Below are 19230 nucleotides of genomic sequence, written 5' to 3' on the forward strand. Positions count from 1 at the left end.
CATGATGACAACAGAGGCATTAAACATCCTGGTGGCTTTAGTTGCTTGTACCTTTCTATGTGTTTTAAATCGTTGTTCTGGTGCTTCTTTGATAATTAGATTTTTAGTTAAAACCTGACCACGTGCAAACAGTATGAAAAGAAAGCAAATCACATTAAAATTAAGTACTACAAATATTCATCATTTATTTACTGTAAGAAGCATGATTTCCAAATGCAATTGCGTGTACCTGTCTGGCTCTGAACTTTCTTGGGCATATTCACGGGCATTTATTTTATTTCCTCAGACATATTCACAGGCTTTTTTTTTTTTATTAGTATTTTGTTTGCTGTGGGAGGGTGGCAGCTTCCGGTACCACCAGAAATAAGAACCTGACCTGTTAGTAGGTAGATGAGGTTTCTTTGGTGAAACACAAGGTGGGTAAATAAAACTGCTCAGACTATAAATGCTAAATCACAGTTCGGAGAGAACACAGAGGAAGCAATACGTGCCTGGCTGGGGCTGACGGGTATGACACGGAATTACCGAGGAGAAGAATCCTTATATAGGCAGTTTGGGGGTCTAATAGCCAGGGTAGGGGTTTTGCCGGAGGCAGGCAGCCTGACCGCCTCAGTCCTGCCCTGTGTCCCCGAGGCTGCAGCTCGGTGGGCTCCAGGACGAGCCCGGTCCCCTTCGTCTTCAGCTCTGCGCTCTGCAGACCCCCGCGCACCCCCGTCCCCCCCGTCACTCCCCTTGAAGGAGTTTGCCGACATTTGACGCGCTACATACGCGCTGCCGTTTTACAGAAGAAGAACCACTGGGCTTTCCCAGCGTTGGTTGGCTTTCGGCGCCGGAGCTGAGGTCGCAGCGGCCCCCCGGCCCGGCGCCCCCCGGCTCCGCTCCCACGCCCGGCCCCGGCGGGACGGGACGGGACGGGACGGGACGGGACGGGACGGGACGGGACGGGACGAGCCGCCTGCGCCACCGGCCGCCGCCGGCAGAGGGACCCCCACACCACCCGCCGACGCCCGGGTCCCCGCTCCCAGCACCGACACTGTCCCCGTCTTGAACACCGTCCCCTTCCCGAAACCTTTCCCCGTCCCCAGCTCCGACCTCACCCCCACCCTCGTCCCTGTCCCCAATCTCGACCCCACCACCGTCCCCGACCCCTTCCCAAACCCCATCCCCAACCTTGTCCCTATCCTCAGCTCCAACCCCAACCCTGTCCCAACCCCATCCCAAACCCAAACCCTGTCCCTATCTTTATCCCCATCCCCATCTCGAGCCCCAACCCAAAACCATCCCTGTCCCCAGTCCCATCCCCAACCCTGTCCTGCGTGGCTGTATCTGCAGCACCTGCTATGCTATTAACAGAGGCCAAATATTTTCTGTAGCACACACAGTACCCTTGAATAACGTGTGAGCATTTGGCAGCCACCGGCGTCCCCAGGAAGATTTCCTGGGTCAGAAGTTTGGTTTTCATAGTTGTGCTCCATGACACGTTCTCCCTTTTGGTTATCTTACCACTGGCAACACCGAGATTGGCCCCTGCAACTGGTGCTTCGCTTCAGGGGTTCCTAGAGGTGTCCTCCCACCGACGAGTCGCATCCAAGCCGTGAAAAGTAGGAAAGTATTCTTGCGTTTGTAATTCTGTCTTCTCTGAAGGGGACTGTATATTTTTCAAATATTATTATGTTGGTTTTCTTTTTATTCTGTTCGTTAACACACCCGTCCTCTGTTGTAAGTCCTGCAGTAACAGCTTTACATTTTTATTTAATGAAATCTGTTCACAAAACGGGACATCACAAAGCTTCAAGAAGTTAAATTATAGCAGTCTGTCTCCCTGAGGTGTTGAAAGACTATTAGTCGTTCTTTTTCTCTATTACTCTCAAACGCGCAGCCGTTCCTTCCAACTACAACAGAGGGTTTCCCTGCAAACCTCCCTTCTTTCTAGGTTCAGAAACGCTTAGACTACATGACTCGCATAATAGAGGATTAATTTAACTATTTGCACTCCCCTGGTACTCCCGGCCTGTAAACAAGTGGCAGTTCTCCTGGGGCAGGTCGTGCTAGCAACCAGGAGTTATCTACCATTCCTTGGTCTACGCGTTCGAGGATCAAAAATAAATCGCATGCCTTAAATAGCGCAGTCACCGGGTAATTTAGGGCCATTCCCATGCAATAATGGGATCCATCCAAATGCAAATCCGCAGCCCGAGGCTTGGGCTACTCTCACAAACCGCTCAGGTCCCCCAGGCAAAACACCAGCTGTCCCTCCCTCAGCCCATACAGCAAATACACACAGACGTATTCCCTCCTCCCTTCCCCAAAATCTGTGTGGCAGAGCGAGCGGTTAATAACAAACAGGATTTCAAACGCAGTTTGCCTGACCTGTGTGAGATCCAAAATATGTTTTGCGAGTTCGGGGGGGGTCAAACAAGAAATAGGCAAAATGCATTAAGAAGCGGCTGATGCGAAGACCGACAAAATACCGGAGAGAAAAGACCGCAGCCGTGAAAAACAGAGCAAACTCTGGAACGCGACCCTGGCAAAGCCCACACCGCGCTGTGTGCCACCGGGCACGACTTTATGACTCGATTCCCTCAAAATCTGAGATAAAGCACTAAGCAGCCAGATTACCTAGGATTTTATTTATTTATTTATTTATTTATTTATTTATTTATTTATTTATCCCCCCCCCCAGCTAAAGATAGGATAAATTCTGCCCCCGCAGGAGAATAATTGCCACCCTGGGTGGCAGGACGGCTCAGTCTCGGCGCTCTGCGCTCGGGCAGCGCGGCGGGTTGTTCACCGAGGGGACCGGCGGACCGGCCCGGGACACACCGCCTCGATCCGCGGGGGGCTCACACCGCCCGTCACCTCGGGGTTACGGCGCCCATCGCCCGGGCACCACCAGTCTCGGCACCCGAGTGCGCACAGCGGCGGGAGAGCGGCGCTGAGGGAGCCCCGTCCGCACCTCGTTGCGCTCCATTTTCAGCCGCGCGCGCAGCAGGCTGCGCCTCTCGTTTGCCTCCACAGTTCTCCTTCTTAGGGTTTTGTAGCATCCCTTAAAAAAACCGAACAAACAAACCCAACAAAACAACACAAACACAGCCGTTCCTGTCCCACACTACGGGCAGCCTCGTGCTTTTTCAAGCGGAAACTTCAAACTCGCGCGGTAGCGCCCCGCACCGGCGCTGCCCCCGGCGGGGGAGGGCGCGGCGTCCCGCACCTCCCAGCAACGCGGCTCCGAACCGCCCGCTGCCCGCGCCGCGGAGTCCCGCACCTCCCCGGGGTCGCGCATCTCTCTCCCCGGTTGTAACGGGGAAAGGAGCGGAGCAGAGCAGAGCGCGGCTGTCCCCTACCCTACACCCCCCCACCCCCCCTCCCCGGGGGCCGCGGAGGGCGGACAGCCGCCGGTGCCCCTCTCGTCAGCCTTCGGTCGGTCCCGCCCCCGCGGCCGCCCAGGGGCGCTCGCCCATTGGCCGGCGCCGACCCTCTCCGCGCTTCTCATTCGCGGCGGGTCGTGCCCGTCAAGGCGCCGCCGCCGTCCCGGGTCTAATTGCCAGGGCGAGGGCGCGCGCCCGCCGCAGGTAGCGCGGTGGTAGCGGCCGGAGTGGGGCTGAGGCGGTGGCCGGGCTGAGGGGCCTCCCCCGCCGGAGTTTCCCGGCCTCGGGCGGCTGTGTCCCGTCCCGCCCTGTCCCCCCCCCCTCACGGCTTGTGTCCTGCCTGTTGCTGCCGGGAGGAGGGACCGCGGCGGCAGTAGAGGCGGCGGTGGCGGCGTCTCCCCCCGTGGCGGGGGAGCGATGAGGCGCGCATTGTTTCCCGTGTAGGCAGCGCCCGGCGGGCAGCGGGGCGGCGGGCCATGGGCTCCGCGCCTTTGTCTCCCGAGTGAGTCCGGCCCCGCTGCCGCAGCCTGCCGCCGCCGCCATGGACGTGACCGTCTCGGAGCTGCTGGAGCTCTTCCTGCAGAGCCCCTTGGTGACCTGGGTGAGCGCGGCGGGGCCAGCGGGGAGGGGAGGGTAGTGAGTGTGTGTGTGTGTGTGTGTGTGTGGCGGCCGCCATCCCCTCAACCGCCCTGTCCTTCCCGCTCCCGGCAGGTGAAAACTTTCGGCGCCCTGGGGAGCGGGGAGGAGGACAACCTCGGCGTCTACATGGAGCTGGTGGATGGCGTCGTCCTGAACAAAATCATGCTGCAGATGTGAGTGGGCTCCTGGGGTCGTGGGGGGGTGGTGGTGGTGGTGTCGCTCCTCGTCCCCTCGGCCGGCGCGGGGCTGAGGAGAGGCCGCCGCCTCAGGCGGGGCCGCCCGGTGGGGCAGCGGCTCCGGCGGGTGCGGTTCCGCGGCGGGTGGCCGGAGGGACCGCGGTAGGGTCGAGGCAGCGGCTCTGCCTCTTCTCCTTCGGGTTGGTGTTGTTTGAAACGAACAAAAACAAGGGGGGACACCCCCCCCTCCCCCCGACTCATCCAGTTCTATAAAATCTGCTTTAACTTTTTTCTAGTTTTGGGTTTTTTTTTGTTTGTTTGTTGTTTTTTTTTGGGGGGGGGGGGGGGGGATGTGTTTTTTGCTTTTTTGCTTTCTCCCCAGTTACTTAGTTGTTCGTATACGCTTTAGGGGAAGGTATGTGGTAGTACAAATAAGGAAATGAAAGTACTTTATCATATGAAGCTTTGCTGGGAAGTCTTCGTCTGAAGCATGTCTACGTTCTCGTGTAAACTTTGCTATTAAATACATAATTCAGGAAAAAAAATAATAATCCACCGACTTCGGTGATATTTCTTTCGGCCAGCACTGTAAAGGTATGTCTTGAGGAAGCTTATAAATAGGTTAAAAGAGCAAATACTGAAAATACCTTAACGTTGAAGTGAATTATTGGTAAACCTTGTACGTTTTTTAACCACATCCTTTCCTGTTGCTGGTCTGCTGCCTGTAGAGATTGACTGTTTTGTATCATCTCTGAATTTGCTTTTAAATATTCTGAAATGCATCTGATAAAGACTTTGTAGGGAGCAGCATTTGACTTTCAGGGGAGGAGACTTGAAATCACTCGATTTTGGCACTGCACTCTTTTAAGGGAATGGAATCAGTTGAAGCTCGACCAGTGATTTGCAATGTTAGGCCAAGTCCAAGGGGTCATAGTAGAATCTTTAAGTGAAGTTCTTGAAAAGTAACTCTTAAAAAAAAGAGTCTGACAACCGGTGCCCCACCCACTCAAGTTAGCAAGTTTTGTTCTCTTCTGGTACCTGGCTGCTCCACCTTGAAAAGGTAATCAAATTCTTTTCTGTTTTGATGTTAGCAACGGTGGAAATTGTGAAGTGGAACTTAGATAGTGAAGCTGGTGAAGATTCGTGATTTGGGACAGCATCCGGATCAATCAGCCCACTTGGGGATAACAAACTAGTGGTGTGAAGTGTTAGCTGGGATGGAAACCTGATGTAAAGAGAAGACATAATTTCCAGTACTTCTCAAGGAGTAATTCCACTTTAAAAAGAGAACTTTCTGCAAATTAGAGCCTTGAATATGAGCATTCAGATCCAGACTTGTACTTTTCCAAGATGTGGGAAATTGGATTTTGATTTATGACCACTGTGTTTGGCATGGAGATGACCAACCAAACTATCAAGGAATAGCGGCAGTTGCATTTGCTGCAGGTCTAACTAACTAAACTATCTCTAACTGATATGTGAAAGAATCTTATTATTTCAAACAAGAAAAATTAATTTAATACTCAGTCCTTCTTGAATTTTGTTATTAAATAGGCTGAAGTTATGTGGCTTTTGAATGACTGTGGCATTCTTATGAGTGATGTATTTTAGAAGCGCTTTATCAGGCAGTGTATGTAAACTTAAACATTTTGTAGCTGGCCATTGAAATACATCTAAGGAGCCATAAAATTGTTAAAGTCTATGGAGCAACTTAACAATGCTCTGGGGTCAAGGAGTGAAGGATAAGATCTCATAGAAATAAGGAAAGTAAGTGTATAGACTGACTGAGTGCAGTGACACTACTTGGCATTTTGGCAGATATCATGCATTTGTGAGAAATGCCCTGGCATGTTCACTTGCCTTAAGCAGTCAGGAAAATAAGTTTTGGTTTTTTCCAAAAAATGTCTCTGCCAGCAGTGTTGCAGAAAGTGTAAGTGGGGGAAGCAGAAGCAATGTGCAATAGGAAACTGTGCTGTTATATACAATCAGGGCTTTTTTTCCCCCTTTTAGGCAGCTTTGGCAGTGCTTCTGGTGGTGTCTAAGGAGCTTGAAACCAAGAGCTTTCTATTGAAAGCCCAAAACTGTTTAACTTGGGAAGAATCACGGTTGTATTTATGTATCCTAACCCAGCAAGGCACTCAGGAGAGGTGCTGTCTATGACCTTCACTTTTTCCTGACTTCACCTTTAGAAATTGCAGTGCAATTACTGCTTGCCTGTAAATCAGGAAAGCCTTGCAAGGCGTGTTTCTGCTCCACAAAGCTTTCAGAATAGAAAAATAAATGTGTTTTTTAAAATGCTTGCTCATCATTTTCTTTTTTCAAATCCTGCTCCCTGAAGATGACTTTCGGTGGTTGGCTTGAGATTTTTTTTCCTGCTAAAATTGTATTAATGAAGGCCTTCGATAAATCTGCTAGAATTTGATGTGCCATGCTGTGATAGTGTTGATTGCCTTGAAAGCACAGATGCATGCATGCACACACATGCAGAGGGCACGGGGTAGCAGAGTGAAAAGAACTGGGCTCCCGGTGTGGGTAGCTGTCTCCTCATTCGTGTGTTGTTTTGCTTTTAGTTTTTTAGGTGAAATATCCTGCTTGCCTGCTTACCGGAACACAAATAACAGGCACGTGAGCTTGCATCTAAACACCAGGTGGGATGCAGTGCTTTGCTGCAGATCAACAGGGTTCTTCGGGGCAAGATTTCGAAAGCCAAATTGGAAATTTCATTATTAAAAATTAAACGTTTTTGTCCTGCAGCTAAGCAGATTTTAAGTTTAATCCATGGCCAAAAAGACAGGTGGATCTGTGAAGAAATCCAGATATACCTGTTGAGTGGAGATTGCTGAGCGAAAGGACGGCTTTAGCTGTTTGAGGCATGAGTGGGCTGTGCAAGTTCAGTCAGCCTCTGGTTTCTGTTGTAATAGGTTGGATTTTGCCCAAAAGGCTGTCTGGCAGCTTTGAGTGGGTGGAGAAGATCCCAACTGCTTGATGTTTTGGTGTCAACAGTTTTTAGGTGGTGGGTTCCTATCAGCAAGGCAGCTGTGTCACCAAAGAGATTTGTGACACCTATCGCTTTTCTGGGTTGCGTGACAGGAGGTGAAAACGGGGCTGTGCTTTCGCTCCATCCTCGTCAGAAACAAACTGCTCCCAGGAACGCTGGCCCTGAATAAAATGTAGTTTGCTAAGGCACACCAAATGTAGCCACATCGCAAGGGCAGAGAAAGGGGAGCCGGCCTGGGCTTGGGCAGATTCAGGCCACAATGCAGTCAGAAGAGGACCAGCTACTGGGCTTGCTGGTGATCCCTAACAAAGCAAGACCCTCTTAAAAAAGAGCGTTGGGGATTGCTTAGTTCTCAGTAGTGGTGCCCAGCTCCTTAACCAGCTAAATCTAATGGGAGGAGGCAGACAGCAGCATCTGATTTTGCCACTTATATTTTAAAACAAGACCAATGTTTCTTTCAAGTCATTTTGCTGTAAATGAGTGGTTTCCTTTTCCTGTGTTCTGTCCAAGTGTATGCCCCAACCTGATCACGCATGAAGGACACGTTGATTTTTGCAGACTTGCAGTACTGGCTGAATACTCTGCATACAAAAACGTTTGTTAATCTTCAAAGTGGAACTGCTGTGTCCTGAGCTGCTGTGTTTCTGGTGGATTTATGTATATCAGGTTAACGAGCTTCTCTGCGGACAGATTTTAAAGAACTTTTTTCTGATGGTTGTGTGTCACTTCCTGGTGTGAAACGAGCACGTGGTGACACTGCATTGGCCGCCTTCGGTGATACAGTTGCAGCTGTGGCATAATACCTACAAGCATAAGCAAATATTTACCCTGTTTAACCTCTTATAGAAAGTTTTATTTGGGAAATGATGTGGGGGTTTACACATACAGGCACACAAGCACGTAAGCGTTTTCATATAGGCTTGTTCTAATTCTTCTGATTGATGGTTTTCTGTTACATGTTTGTGTTTGCTGAATGTTTTATTAGGAATGCGTCTGATAAAACCACTTGCATTAAAACCACATGGTAATGTATGATAATAGGAGTTTTTTTCCATTTAAATGGAAAATTATGGGCACAAGTTAGAACATAGGAAGTTCCGTTCAAATACACGGAAACACTTCTTTACGGTGAGGGTGACAGAGCACCGGCACAGGCTGCCCAGGGAGGTGGTGGAGTCCCCTTCCCTGGAGATTTTCAAGACCCTCCTGGATGCAGTCCTGAGTAATGTGCTCTGGGCCATCCTGCTTTAGCAGGGCAGTTGGACTAGATGATCTCTCGAGGTCCCTTCCAACTCTGAAAATTCTGTGATTCTGTGAAATTGCAGCTGTCATGGTTTGTGGTACTGTCAATCTGTCGTCTTTAATTTAGTCCACGTGACAGGAACAGCCACGTTGCGAGTGCCCGCTTCTTGTGGTTTGTAGCAAATGGCACAAATAGCAGAAGGTTGAAGATAGGCATCTGTTTAATTTAAAGTCTTATCTAAAGGTGTATTTTTAAGGCAATTTAGAAATGTCTCCAGCTTTCAGCTGCTTCATCCCACTTCATGTTAGAGGAGGGGAGAGTTAGCCTGGTCCAAGAGTCGTGTCTTTCCAGCTAGCAAGTTACTCACAGAGCCAAGAGCTGCGGGATTCTGGGCACGCTGGGCACAGCCGGCTCCTTCTGGCATCTCATAACCCTTGGGCCCCTTACTCATCAAAATTACTTGTCAGAAATTGCTCAAAAGGGATTGTAATTCTGAGTTTTAAAAACGATATTTTTTTTTGTTACTTTTATTACTTGTTGGCTTTAAGGGTTTGCATCTTCAAGCACTTGTGCTGCAGGCCCCATGCCAGCTGAACGGGTCATTTGACCCCGTCTCCTGACACTTCCTTTCCTTTGTCCTCCTTTAAAAGTCATGAAAGTGTACAAACTGGAGGACTTCTTTAAAATGTTTGGGTATATAGTGAGGTTTGAGGCTTTCCTTCTGTATATTTGGCTTGGGTGTTTTTTTACTGGTTTGCGAAATACCTCCTTTAGGCACACCTCAGTCGTGCTACCTCACTCTTATTTAGATAACTTTTTTGATCTTGAGGAGTAGGTGGTTTTTCAAAAAAGAGAATTGTAGTTTTCATTACATTTGTGTGTAAGGGAAAGATCAAACATCAAAGGACTGAAAAAGCGTCTCACTGAGGCTGTGTTCAGGGATTTTTCAGATACAAATTCCTGACAATGTTTGGGTTACCTGGTTAGTGTTGCAAAAAATCTCTTTAATTTTCAGTATGATCCTTGGAAAGAGTTTCTTGCTGTAAAATTCTTCATAAACAGGTTTCACCAGCCAAGCTATAATGTGCAGAGTATGGTACCAATAGCTCTGTCTTCTTTAGGCTAGAAACGTGTGTTAACACAGAATGTCTCTTACGGTGTAAATTTACTCAGATGCCCTTTTTCCTTGAGGACTCTGCTTCCCCTTCCTGCTTTTTCCTGCTGTAGATCAGGCTGTTCAGGTTCTAGTGTTTTGAGTACCTCGATCTCTCTAGGTTTTTAGCCTTTTTCTTTCACTTATTGAGATCGGTAAGCACGTGTGGCTCTGCGTTTTCTGGCAGCTCACTCCTTCCCTGAGTGCAGATGTAATTCTGAGTAAACCCATGCCTTGGACCTTTGATTCTTATAAGTGTTCATCTTTGTGCTTATTAGGTCAAAAGATGTTTTGCCAGTTCAACTGGATAAAGCTGGGCTTACCTGGCAAGTGGAAAAGAATGTCTGTCTTTTTTTTGGGAACCTCCCACTGACTGCAAAAGCAACTTTAGGCTGCTCCTCCAAGTTCTTAGCCATGGAGCTATGACAACTGTAGTCAGTGCTTGAGCTTATCTGACTGATTAAGAAAAAATATGGTAACAAATGAAGATGTGGTATGTTGCTTGTTGAGAAGGAATTGCTTAGTTTTCCCAGTGGAGACCATAAGCCCTGTGGTAGTTCGAAGCGCAGGCTGTGCTGGCCTTCCGCATCTTGTGCAGAGGGTTCTCTCTGAAGTGAGCTGAGGTGCTGGGTGAAGTTGGTTACATGACATATTCAGAAATTCAAGCAGTCACTTTTTCAAGCTACGTTCCGTTTTCAGAAAAGCTTTTAACTTACCTGCCTGTGAGGAGGAAGCAGGACTACCCCAGTGACACTATGTGCTGCAGCTTGGCTCCAGGTTAAGAGGACCCCGAGGTCAGTGGAATTAAGGGCTCTTGGGGCAACCAATTACCCTTAATGAAGATGATAGGATAAAAGCTCCAGAATCTCTTCTGAGGGCCTTGTCCTGCCAATGCTTGTGTTCTTGTAACAGATGACTAGCTCCACTGTGCCAAAAGACGAGCAGGTCTTGTCTTGGAAGGAGGAGTTGTTCCGTTTTACGTGCTTTTGAAAACCTCATCCATGTCCTGCAGTTACACTGCCTACAGCTGCTGAAGAAATGGCCTCTCCTTTGCTGTGGCCGGTGGGTGCATTTTTGTGGATTTTTGACTTGTTTTGTGCACTTTTGGGAAGGGTCGTGGAGTATTGCTCCACTATACAAAGACAGTGATACAGGCAGCGTGCTGCCTACGTAAACTGTCACGTGGAAACGAGAACTGTAAACTGACCCTTCTGTTTGGCCAGCTTCTCTTTACTGTCTGTTTCTTCCCTTTTAGCTTTTGGGTTTGTTGTCGTGACCTTGCCTAAAAAGGCTAAGCATCCTTCAGGATCCGGCTTCTGCTCAGAATAGTGAAGGCAAGGTACTCTCTGAGTTTAAGGCCAGGTGCCATTTACACTTCTTCAACTTGTTGTGTTGCTGAAGACCCATACTGTCAAACCGTGTATGGGTATGGCTTCTGCACTCCTGTGTCTGAGCAACAGTAACATGGAATACTTGTTACAGCTTTAATTTTAAAAGCTTGTTACAGTTGCCTCTCTTTGTTCTCTTTTTTCATAATTTATTACCGTGCCAGTCAGTATACAAAATCCTTTGCTGCTGTAAAGGCTGTGTGGGGTCTTGCTGCTTTATGCCAGTGGCAGTTTTGGTCATCTGTACTTCAGTTTGCTTGAACCCGGTACATAAATACTACGTGTGATGTTATCTGCTGCCAAGGCAGTTTTCTCTCATCTCTGGAATATCTATGTATTCTGTCATAGGATACACATAGCACTGCTTTCACTAGAGAGGTGCTTTGGGATGGTTGTGCATTAAAAAAAAATTAAAAAGAAAGAAAAAGCTCTTTGACATACTTATGTAAACTTTGGCAGATATATTTAAAAAAATAAATATTGGATCAGTTCCTCTTTTATTTCCCTTGTCAACACTTAAGTTCAATATTTGGCCCTGGAAGAGCTGTGAATGGCTTAATTAACAGCCAAAGCAGAGCTCTGGGAGGCAGGTGTTTGGATTGTGTAGGAGTTTGCTGATAAGAGTCTTTATTAGAGGGGAAACACAAGGCTTTGATATATGCTATTGGCAGATAAAGGTTTTCACGTTCCTTTTTTTTGCAAGGTGTTAGGGTGTACACAGAGAATCTGAAGGTGCACATTCATATTAAATTATTTGCAGGTTTTTTCTGTGTTTTTTATTTCAGAAATACAATTGCTTCAGCTACAATTTTGATTTACTTCCTTTAAAATAAAAAAAAAAAATGAGGCTTCTTTCCCTAGAATCTTTCCACTGACTTTTTTCATGTCTGTCTTGTGTCTCCAGCTATGTTTATATTTTTTTTGTATCTTGAAGCCTAGTAGAGCTGTTTTTTGTGACGCAGTGGGTATATGAGAGAGACCTAGTTAGATGATATGGGTATAATAAAAGTGCAGTGCTCCTTTTTCCCCTTCAGCTAAATGTATAATATGGCTGGATTATGCAATTTGCACAGCGATCATTGATCAAGTGTTAACACCCTCCTCTTGTCATAAAACTCCAAAGTCAAGGAAGGCATGATAGTCTTTCCTAGGCTTCTCTTTATTTGAATAAGATAAACCCCTTATTATCAGACTCTGCTTTGATCTAGTGTGCACAAACTAAATATGCTCTTTGCTTCAGGGAAATATAAATAAGGAGGGAAGCTGCCCTGAATGGCTGTGTGAGTTAACCTAAAGTAGGTTACTTTGTGGCACCCAGGAAGATTTCCAAGTTATACATAGTTGCAAAGGTAATGAGCTTATTCTAACATGAATTAATGTATATGTATCCTGTATAACTATGTCAGCACGTTTAATGGGTGAATTTTTAAGGGCTTTCCTAATGGCGCATTCTTGAGATGCTAAGTCTTAGCACTGAGTAAACTGGTAATACTTTATTTTCTCTTTCCTCTTTTAATAGAGATCCTCGACCAACCAACCAACGCGTCAACAAGCACGTAAATAATGACACCTATCTTCGGGTTCAAAACCTGACCATCTTAGTCAGAAACATTAAGACTTACTATCAGGTGAGATTTCTGCTCTATGCTCATTGATCTGTGGTGACTGCTATAATGTTCCAGCTAGTGCAGGAGCTGGTGTCTCAAAAAGCAGCTTGCTACAGGAAATGGAGAGGAAATTGTGTTTGTGTAAAAGTACTTTCAGCCATGCTTTCCGTATGAAACGACAATACTGTTACCTTCTCTATGGCCAGAGGCTGCTTCCCTGCCCCCCCCCTTCTTTTTTTTTTTAAAAGCAGAAATTGTGCTGGCAGGCTGTGCACTTGGAGATACATGTAGTAAAAAGGCTCTTTTATGGTGGGGGTTGTGGGGTGTGTATGTGGAGGGGTTTGCTGAAACTGGAATAATGTTTTGGGGTATAAAACTTGTTTAAAACAAGTAGCCCTCTCTTAAAAGGACTGATGGCAAATAAATCGTTATGAAGAAATGTCTCTAGTGCTAGAATATAAACCTCAAATTGATATACTATTAATTAAGAAAAATAAGTCCACCTTCAAGATAAGCACAAATTCATGCTGTGTACCTGTTCTTAGGTGTTAAAGTAGTTGTTTGTTCTGAACTGCTTGTGTAAGAGACTTCAGTGCAGGAATGACTGCAAATTCTCACAAATAGTGCACTTCTGTGACATCCTTGAACTGACAGTCAGTGTTCCTCTGCTGTAATAGTGCTTCTCTAAAACCACAGTGGTGACAGCTGAGCACTTTTGCAGACTTAGATACATGTTGGGTGTTGCTAGAAAGCCATAGGAGTGAATTCGTTTGCTCTAAATAGAATTTCTGTATACACACTGTGTATATTTAGACCCCTTAGTGAGAGGGGGTAACTGTTGTACTGTTTTTCTTTTACACATCTTTTGCCAGATTTGAGTGTTGTGCAGTATAAACCAGTCTGAAAGCAATAAAGACTGTTGAAATGCTCCTCTGCAAATGTGTCCCAATCATATAATGGACAAAACAACTAAACTGTAGGAGCTGATGTCCGTGTGCTCATCCTGGACTTCATCTTTTCTGTATGTGTAGAAGAAACTCTGTATTGGCTTTGTCTTCAAAATACAGAAGAGATGTAATGCTTAACTGCAGTAGTGTCTTTGATGGTGTTCTCTTCCAGAGCTTGCCTACTGCTATTCCTCGTTATTGCCACTCCTTTGCTTCTGAACTTGCTTAGGGAAGCCTAAAAGAGAGAGGGACTTGAGAAAAAGTCAGATGGGGTGGATGACACATCTGCACAAGTTCCAGCGGCCTACTAGAAAAATGAATTGCCTAACTCAGGTTTGAGATGATGTAGGAGGGTATCATATATTTCTGAAGGCAGCTGACCTGTGTCTCGATTGTTGAGAACTGGAGATGCTGATGCAATGTGATGTCAGTCCTGAGACTTGTGATTTCTAAGGGGAAATTCCATTTGGTCATAACTAGAGGCTGAAGGGTTGTTTGTGTTTTTTTTCCTTTAGTTTCTCTGTTACCCACTGAACAGTATAAATGTATATGGATTCTACAAGGAAAAAGGACCATGTTTAAGGACAGGGACAGTACTAGTCTTTCTCCCTCTCCCCACCCCCACAAGACTTACAATCTTAGAGCCTGGTTCTTCAGGTATTGAAACTCTTAAAGCTTCTTATTTGTGTGAATTCTTTTTCATCGAGCTGATAATCTGACCTCTTTTAAAAAAGTACCTGAAGAGAGATCAGATTCAGGGAAAAAAAGTGATTCAGAATCATGTGATATGTTACTTGGTGTCTTGTTGACCTAGCTGTTTAGCTGTGTAATCATAATCCAATAAAACTAGCAACAGCTAAAATAGGTTAAGGCACAGAGTTTTCAATGAGAAACAGTAGTTGAGACTTGCAGTAGAGCAGGCATCACACTGTTGTTCCTGTTTTAGTCCAGAAATTAAGTACTATGAGTCTTGCTGCCTGAAGACCATATATACTGTATGTAAACAAAGCAGTCATGAGAGCTGATCGTTCTTTGCATTTTGTCCTTAAAATGTCTAATTACAACAAAGTTTAAAATAAAACCACATGGTGTGGGTTTTTTTTGTGATTATAACATTATATAAGAAACTTACTTGTCCTTGTCACAATCACATCTTCAGGGCAAATCCAAGGTCTCCATGCTAATCTGAGATTCCCTTTCAGGGGTTGTGTGCAGCCTTTAACTCTCTGTAGTCTGGGAGGAGTTAAGGCCACCTATCATAGAATCATTGTGGCTGGAAAAGACCTTTGAGATCATCAAGTCCAACTGTTATCTAACTCTACCAGGCCCACTTCTAAACCATGTCCCTGAGCACCATATCTAGATGACTTTTAAATACACCCAAGGATGGCGATTCATCCACTTTCCTGGGCAGCCTGTTCCAGTCTTTGATAATCCTTTCAGTGTAGAAGTTTCCCCTAATCTCTAACCTAAAGTTGATGCCATTTCCTCTTGTCCTATTGGCTGTAACTTTTGAGAAGAGACCATTGTGCTACTCTCTACAGCCTCCTTTCAGGTAGTTGTAGAGAGCGATAAGGTCTCTCCTCAGCCTCCTTCAGACTAAACAACCCAAATCCCTCAGATGCTCCTCATAAGACTTATTCTCAAGACCCTTCACCAGCTTTGTTGCCCTTCTCTGGACCCTCTCCAGTACCTCTATGTCCGTCTTATACTGTGGCGCACAAAATTGAACACAGTACTAAAGGTGTGGCCTCACCAGTGCTGAGTACAGTGGGACAATTGCCTATGCTGTAACTTAGCTCTATGTGTGATTGATGCCAAGTGTAATGTCACGTCTGTACTAGTGTCTGTGTTAGATACTTGGAGGGTTTCTTGTGCTTTAGGGTCTGATATAAGTAGCTTTTACTATTTTTTTTTTTTCAACATGCAACTGAAAGAATGCTTTGGAATATATTAAATATTGTTAGGCCTCTTCTCTCCTGAATGTTAGAGATTTTTTTTAAGTAGGTTGAAGTTGTGAGTATTATTTGATGAAGTAGTGTTAATACATTAGCTTAAGTTAAAATGAGGGTAGTGTCTTACTGACTTAAAACGTACATCAAATTTGATTGCAGACTGGAAGTGGGAGGGAAGAGGTCCTGACAAACAATAGGAACGCAAATTTGCTGCTTCCTCAAGAGAAACAAAAGCTCTAAAAATACAGCGTTGGCCTTGACATTTTACATTCCCTTTCGCTTAATGGACCCAAGCCAAGTTTATGGCTTAGTTACTGAGTTTGGTAGACCAGGACTCCTAGAACAAGGAAACTGCCACCTCATTCTTTATTTAAGGACATTGGTAGGTGTGAAAGAATACTTGCCCCTTTCTGCACTGGGCAAGAGTGGTCAGGAGTATGACATGAATTCATGGTACTGTAAACTGTATCTATCTGGGGAAGGTGACATAAGTGGCTACTCAAATTAACTCTGATACTTAGAAGCTAGTTGACATTTCAGATCATATGATTGTCTAGTGTTTCTGTATCTCATATCTGATTTCTCATATTTGTATAGTTAATCTCTTTGTTAAAGCAAAATTCTCATTAGTACAGGTAATATTACTTCAGAAAACAAGGACAGGTCTAACACGGAAGCATGAATCCAGGTATTCTCCACAATGTTGGGGCTTTCCTGATCTCTTAGGCTGAGGGTCTGTGCTGGGAATGACTATAAACAAATGAGGTTATTGTGGGAATTCGGCTTTGATCTGAGCCATGAAGATGAGCTCCTGTCTGTGCTTCAGCAGGCATAACTTGGGAGGGATAAATAACAATGAAGAAGCTTTTTCCCACTTCAAATAACCTCTCATATTTAGAAGTTTGCTAACTGAATTTGTTCATAACTTTCTGAAGAGCTGCCTTCCCACAACTATGAGCTGCGTAAAACTAGATTGGTAATGGCTACTAGGAAAAGCATTGTGTCAAAACTCTTAAAACAGGGGATTAAAATGGGGGACAACATTGGTTGCTGCAGGTTTTGGTGGTGTGTTTTGTTTTTTTTTTTTAGTAGTTGGGTATGTAGTATTTGTTTGTGGTGGTAGGAGGCAACATCTCTGCATTTCCCACTCTCTGAACAGTTGCACCTTTGCAGATCTGTTACTAGCCCCTCTTTTGAAACCAGGCAAATGACTCATTTTGCTGTGGGATTTCACGAGTGTTCCAGAGAATCTGTCATTAATTGCATTTAATAACTCTTATGGCACTGGTTCACTGGAGAAATGGCTGGTCATAAAACTTCTGGAATTGATGCCATGTCTTGGAAAAGGGCTGAGCTCGGCAGAGTGTGTTCATTGCTCATAGCGTGAGTTTTATGTGTCTCTTCTTGCTCTGACTGAATTCAGACACTCGGCTGTCTTTAAACTGGAATTCAAAATGGTTTTGTAAGGACTTTGTAAGTTTAGCCCAGAGAATTACAGGTTACTGTCTGTAACTGCAGTGAGGACATTGATTAAAGGGGTCAATAGAGAACTGAGTGTCTTGGAGAAGAGATGCCCATCCGCTTCTCACTGGTGCAGGTGTTGTGCATCCTGTTCAAAGGGTGAAGTCTTTACCACATACTACAGCTAACCAGTATATATGGAACAGATGGACCTCCAGCTGTCGTCTGCTGACTTGTGTTGATAACATAGTTGGGAATGCTGGTCCTTAAGCCAACGCTGGCTAGCCCAGTGCAACACAGATGAAATTATCTTGCTATTCCTGAGCTCTGCCTTCACTTTGAAATGCTTCTGTTGTGAGCTCCACTAAGGATTATCTACTGGTCCAATTAAATTGGCTTGAAAATAGCTCAGGTGTGAGTATTGCAAGACTGAAGGATGTTTGACTTCACTGAAATAAGCACTTGACCCTTGTTGAAAGTGAGTTTTTACAGCCTTAGTTCCCCAGGGCCTTGTGCTTCTTTTCCAAATGGTCATTAATCCCAGCTGTGGCAACTGTCTTCATAGTGGTGTGGCACTAGCCCTGTTTCTGGCAGTGTTTCTTGGCAATTTAAAAAACAAACAAACAAAACAACAACAACAAAAAAAAGGGAACAAAAAAACCCTTAAGCTGCAACACACTGTGCAGGAACTGTTACTGGTTCTGTCACTTCTGATGGTGGAAGAAGAAAGCTAGAAAATCTCAGGGGTGTTGGCCTATCCCTTTGCTGTGCTGTAGAGAATATGTAAATCCTGTAGGTGCTGGTATTTGAAGTGTCCAGGTAAGAGCAGCTGCCCCGATGTCTGCAACACGTGGAGAACATGCTCGGACCTATAGAGTTTTGGAGGAGGCCTAAGGCAGGCTGGCAGTGGAAGCTTTGCTGTGCTTCCTCTGCTCGTGTGCCAGTCCTTGGGTTTAGGGTTTTTCTAAGGAAATAAAAATCACTTTGATACTAGTTTATAAAAAACCCTAAATTTATGGAAGGATCTGTGTGGATGTGAGCTAGTTTCCTAACCTTCAAAAATGCCAGTAATCACTCCAACAGTATGTACTGCACTCTCAAGCAAAAATTCCTACCATTTATGTGAAAAACTTGAGGTTGACAGAAGAAGAAAAAAAGAATGTGATCATCCCCTGGCTAGTCCCTGTGTGGGTGTTATGGCCACATCTGGAATACTTGGATGAGAAATACTGTTGGAAGAAATGCTGCAATGTGGTCATGGCTGTATTTTTTTTGCCTGTATTTGCTGCAGTTGTGGCCACTAAATACCTAGCAGATTGCTTCATGTTTCTAAATAGGTTGAAAATATATCTTCATTAAAAAAAAAAAAAAAACAAAAAAAAAAACCCAAAAACAAAAAAAAACCCAAAACAAAATATAAAAATCAAACTGAAAAATCATACAACTCTGAAACCAGTTGTGACTGTGTGGCTTGTGCAGCTTCAATAAGAAACTCATAACCCTTAGCATTTACATTAAAGTGAGTGTGTGGAGGAGTAAAGATGAAACCACTCACTGAATTTTTGGAGACCTAGTATCACCACAAATCCTACCCTTCCCACCTCATTTGGGCTCAGAGATAATGATGAGCAAGGATGCCTTACTTTTAAGGCAGGTTTCTTCAGACCTGTGTCCTTCTCCTTTTACTTGGCTGCTGTATATTTGCGTAACCTGCCCCTCTATTCCACTCTCGTGAGACCCCACCTGGAGTACTGCATCCAGCTCTGGAGTCCCCAACACAAAAAGGCTCTCCTCTGGACATGCTCCAGCAGGTCCATGTCCACGAGGATGATCCAAGGGCTGGAGCACCTCTCCTATGAGGAGAGGCTGAGAGAGTTGGGGCTGTTCAGCCTGGAGAAGAGAAGGCTCCGGTGAGATTTTATGGCGCCCTTCCAGTACCTACAGGGCCTACAGGAGAGCTGGGGAAGGATTTTTACTCAGGCATGTAGTGATAGGACGAGTGGGAATGGCTTTAAACTAGAAGAGGGCAGGTTCAGATTAAAAATTAGGAAGAAGTTGTTCACTGTGAGGGTGGTAAGGCACTGGCACAGGTTGCCCAGAGAGGTTGTTGAGGCCCCATCCCTGGAGGTGTTCAAGGCCAGGCTGGACGTGGCCTTGGGCAACCTGGTGTAGTGGGAGGTGTCCCTGTCAGTGGCAGGGGGGTTGGAACTCAATGATCTTCAAGGTGCTTTCCAACCTAAACCGTTCTATGAAAACAAGTACAAGCAGCAGGGTTTTTCTCGGATATGTTAAAGG

General features: G+C 45.5%; 1 protein-coding gene across 1 annotated transcript in view; it reads left to right on the top strand.

Moving 5' to 3' along the window:
* Positions 1-3824: 3824 nt before the first annotated feature.
* CCDC88C (coiled-coil domain containing 88C) overlaps positions 3825-19230 on the top strand; it is a 102755-nt gene continuing 87349 nt past the window's right edge. The window contains exons 1-3 of the mRNA XM_082484801.1: positions 3825-3969; positions 4080-4180; positions 12485-12593. Of these exons, the coding sequence (XP_082340927.1) occupies positions 3910-3969; positions 4080-4180; positions 12485-12593 (270 nt within the window). The 5' untranslated portion in view covers positions 3825-3909. The remainder of the gene's footprint in view (positions 3970-4079; positions 4181-12484; positions 12594-19230) is intronic.

This window comes from Vanellus vanellus (genome assembly GCF_965231255.1).
Source record: "Vanellus vanellus genome assembly, chromosome: 6".
NCBI lineage: Eukaryota > Metazoa > Chordata > Aves > Charadriiformes > Charadriidae > Vanellus > Vanellus vanellus.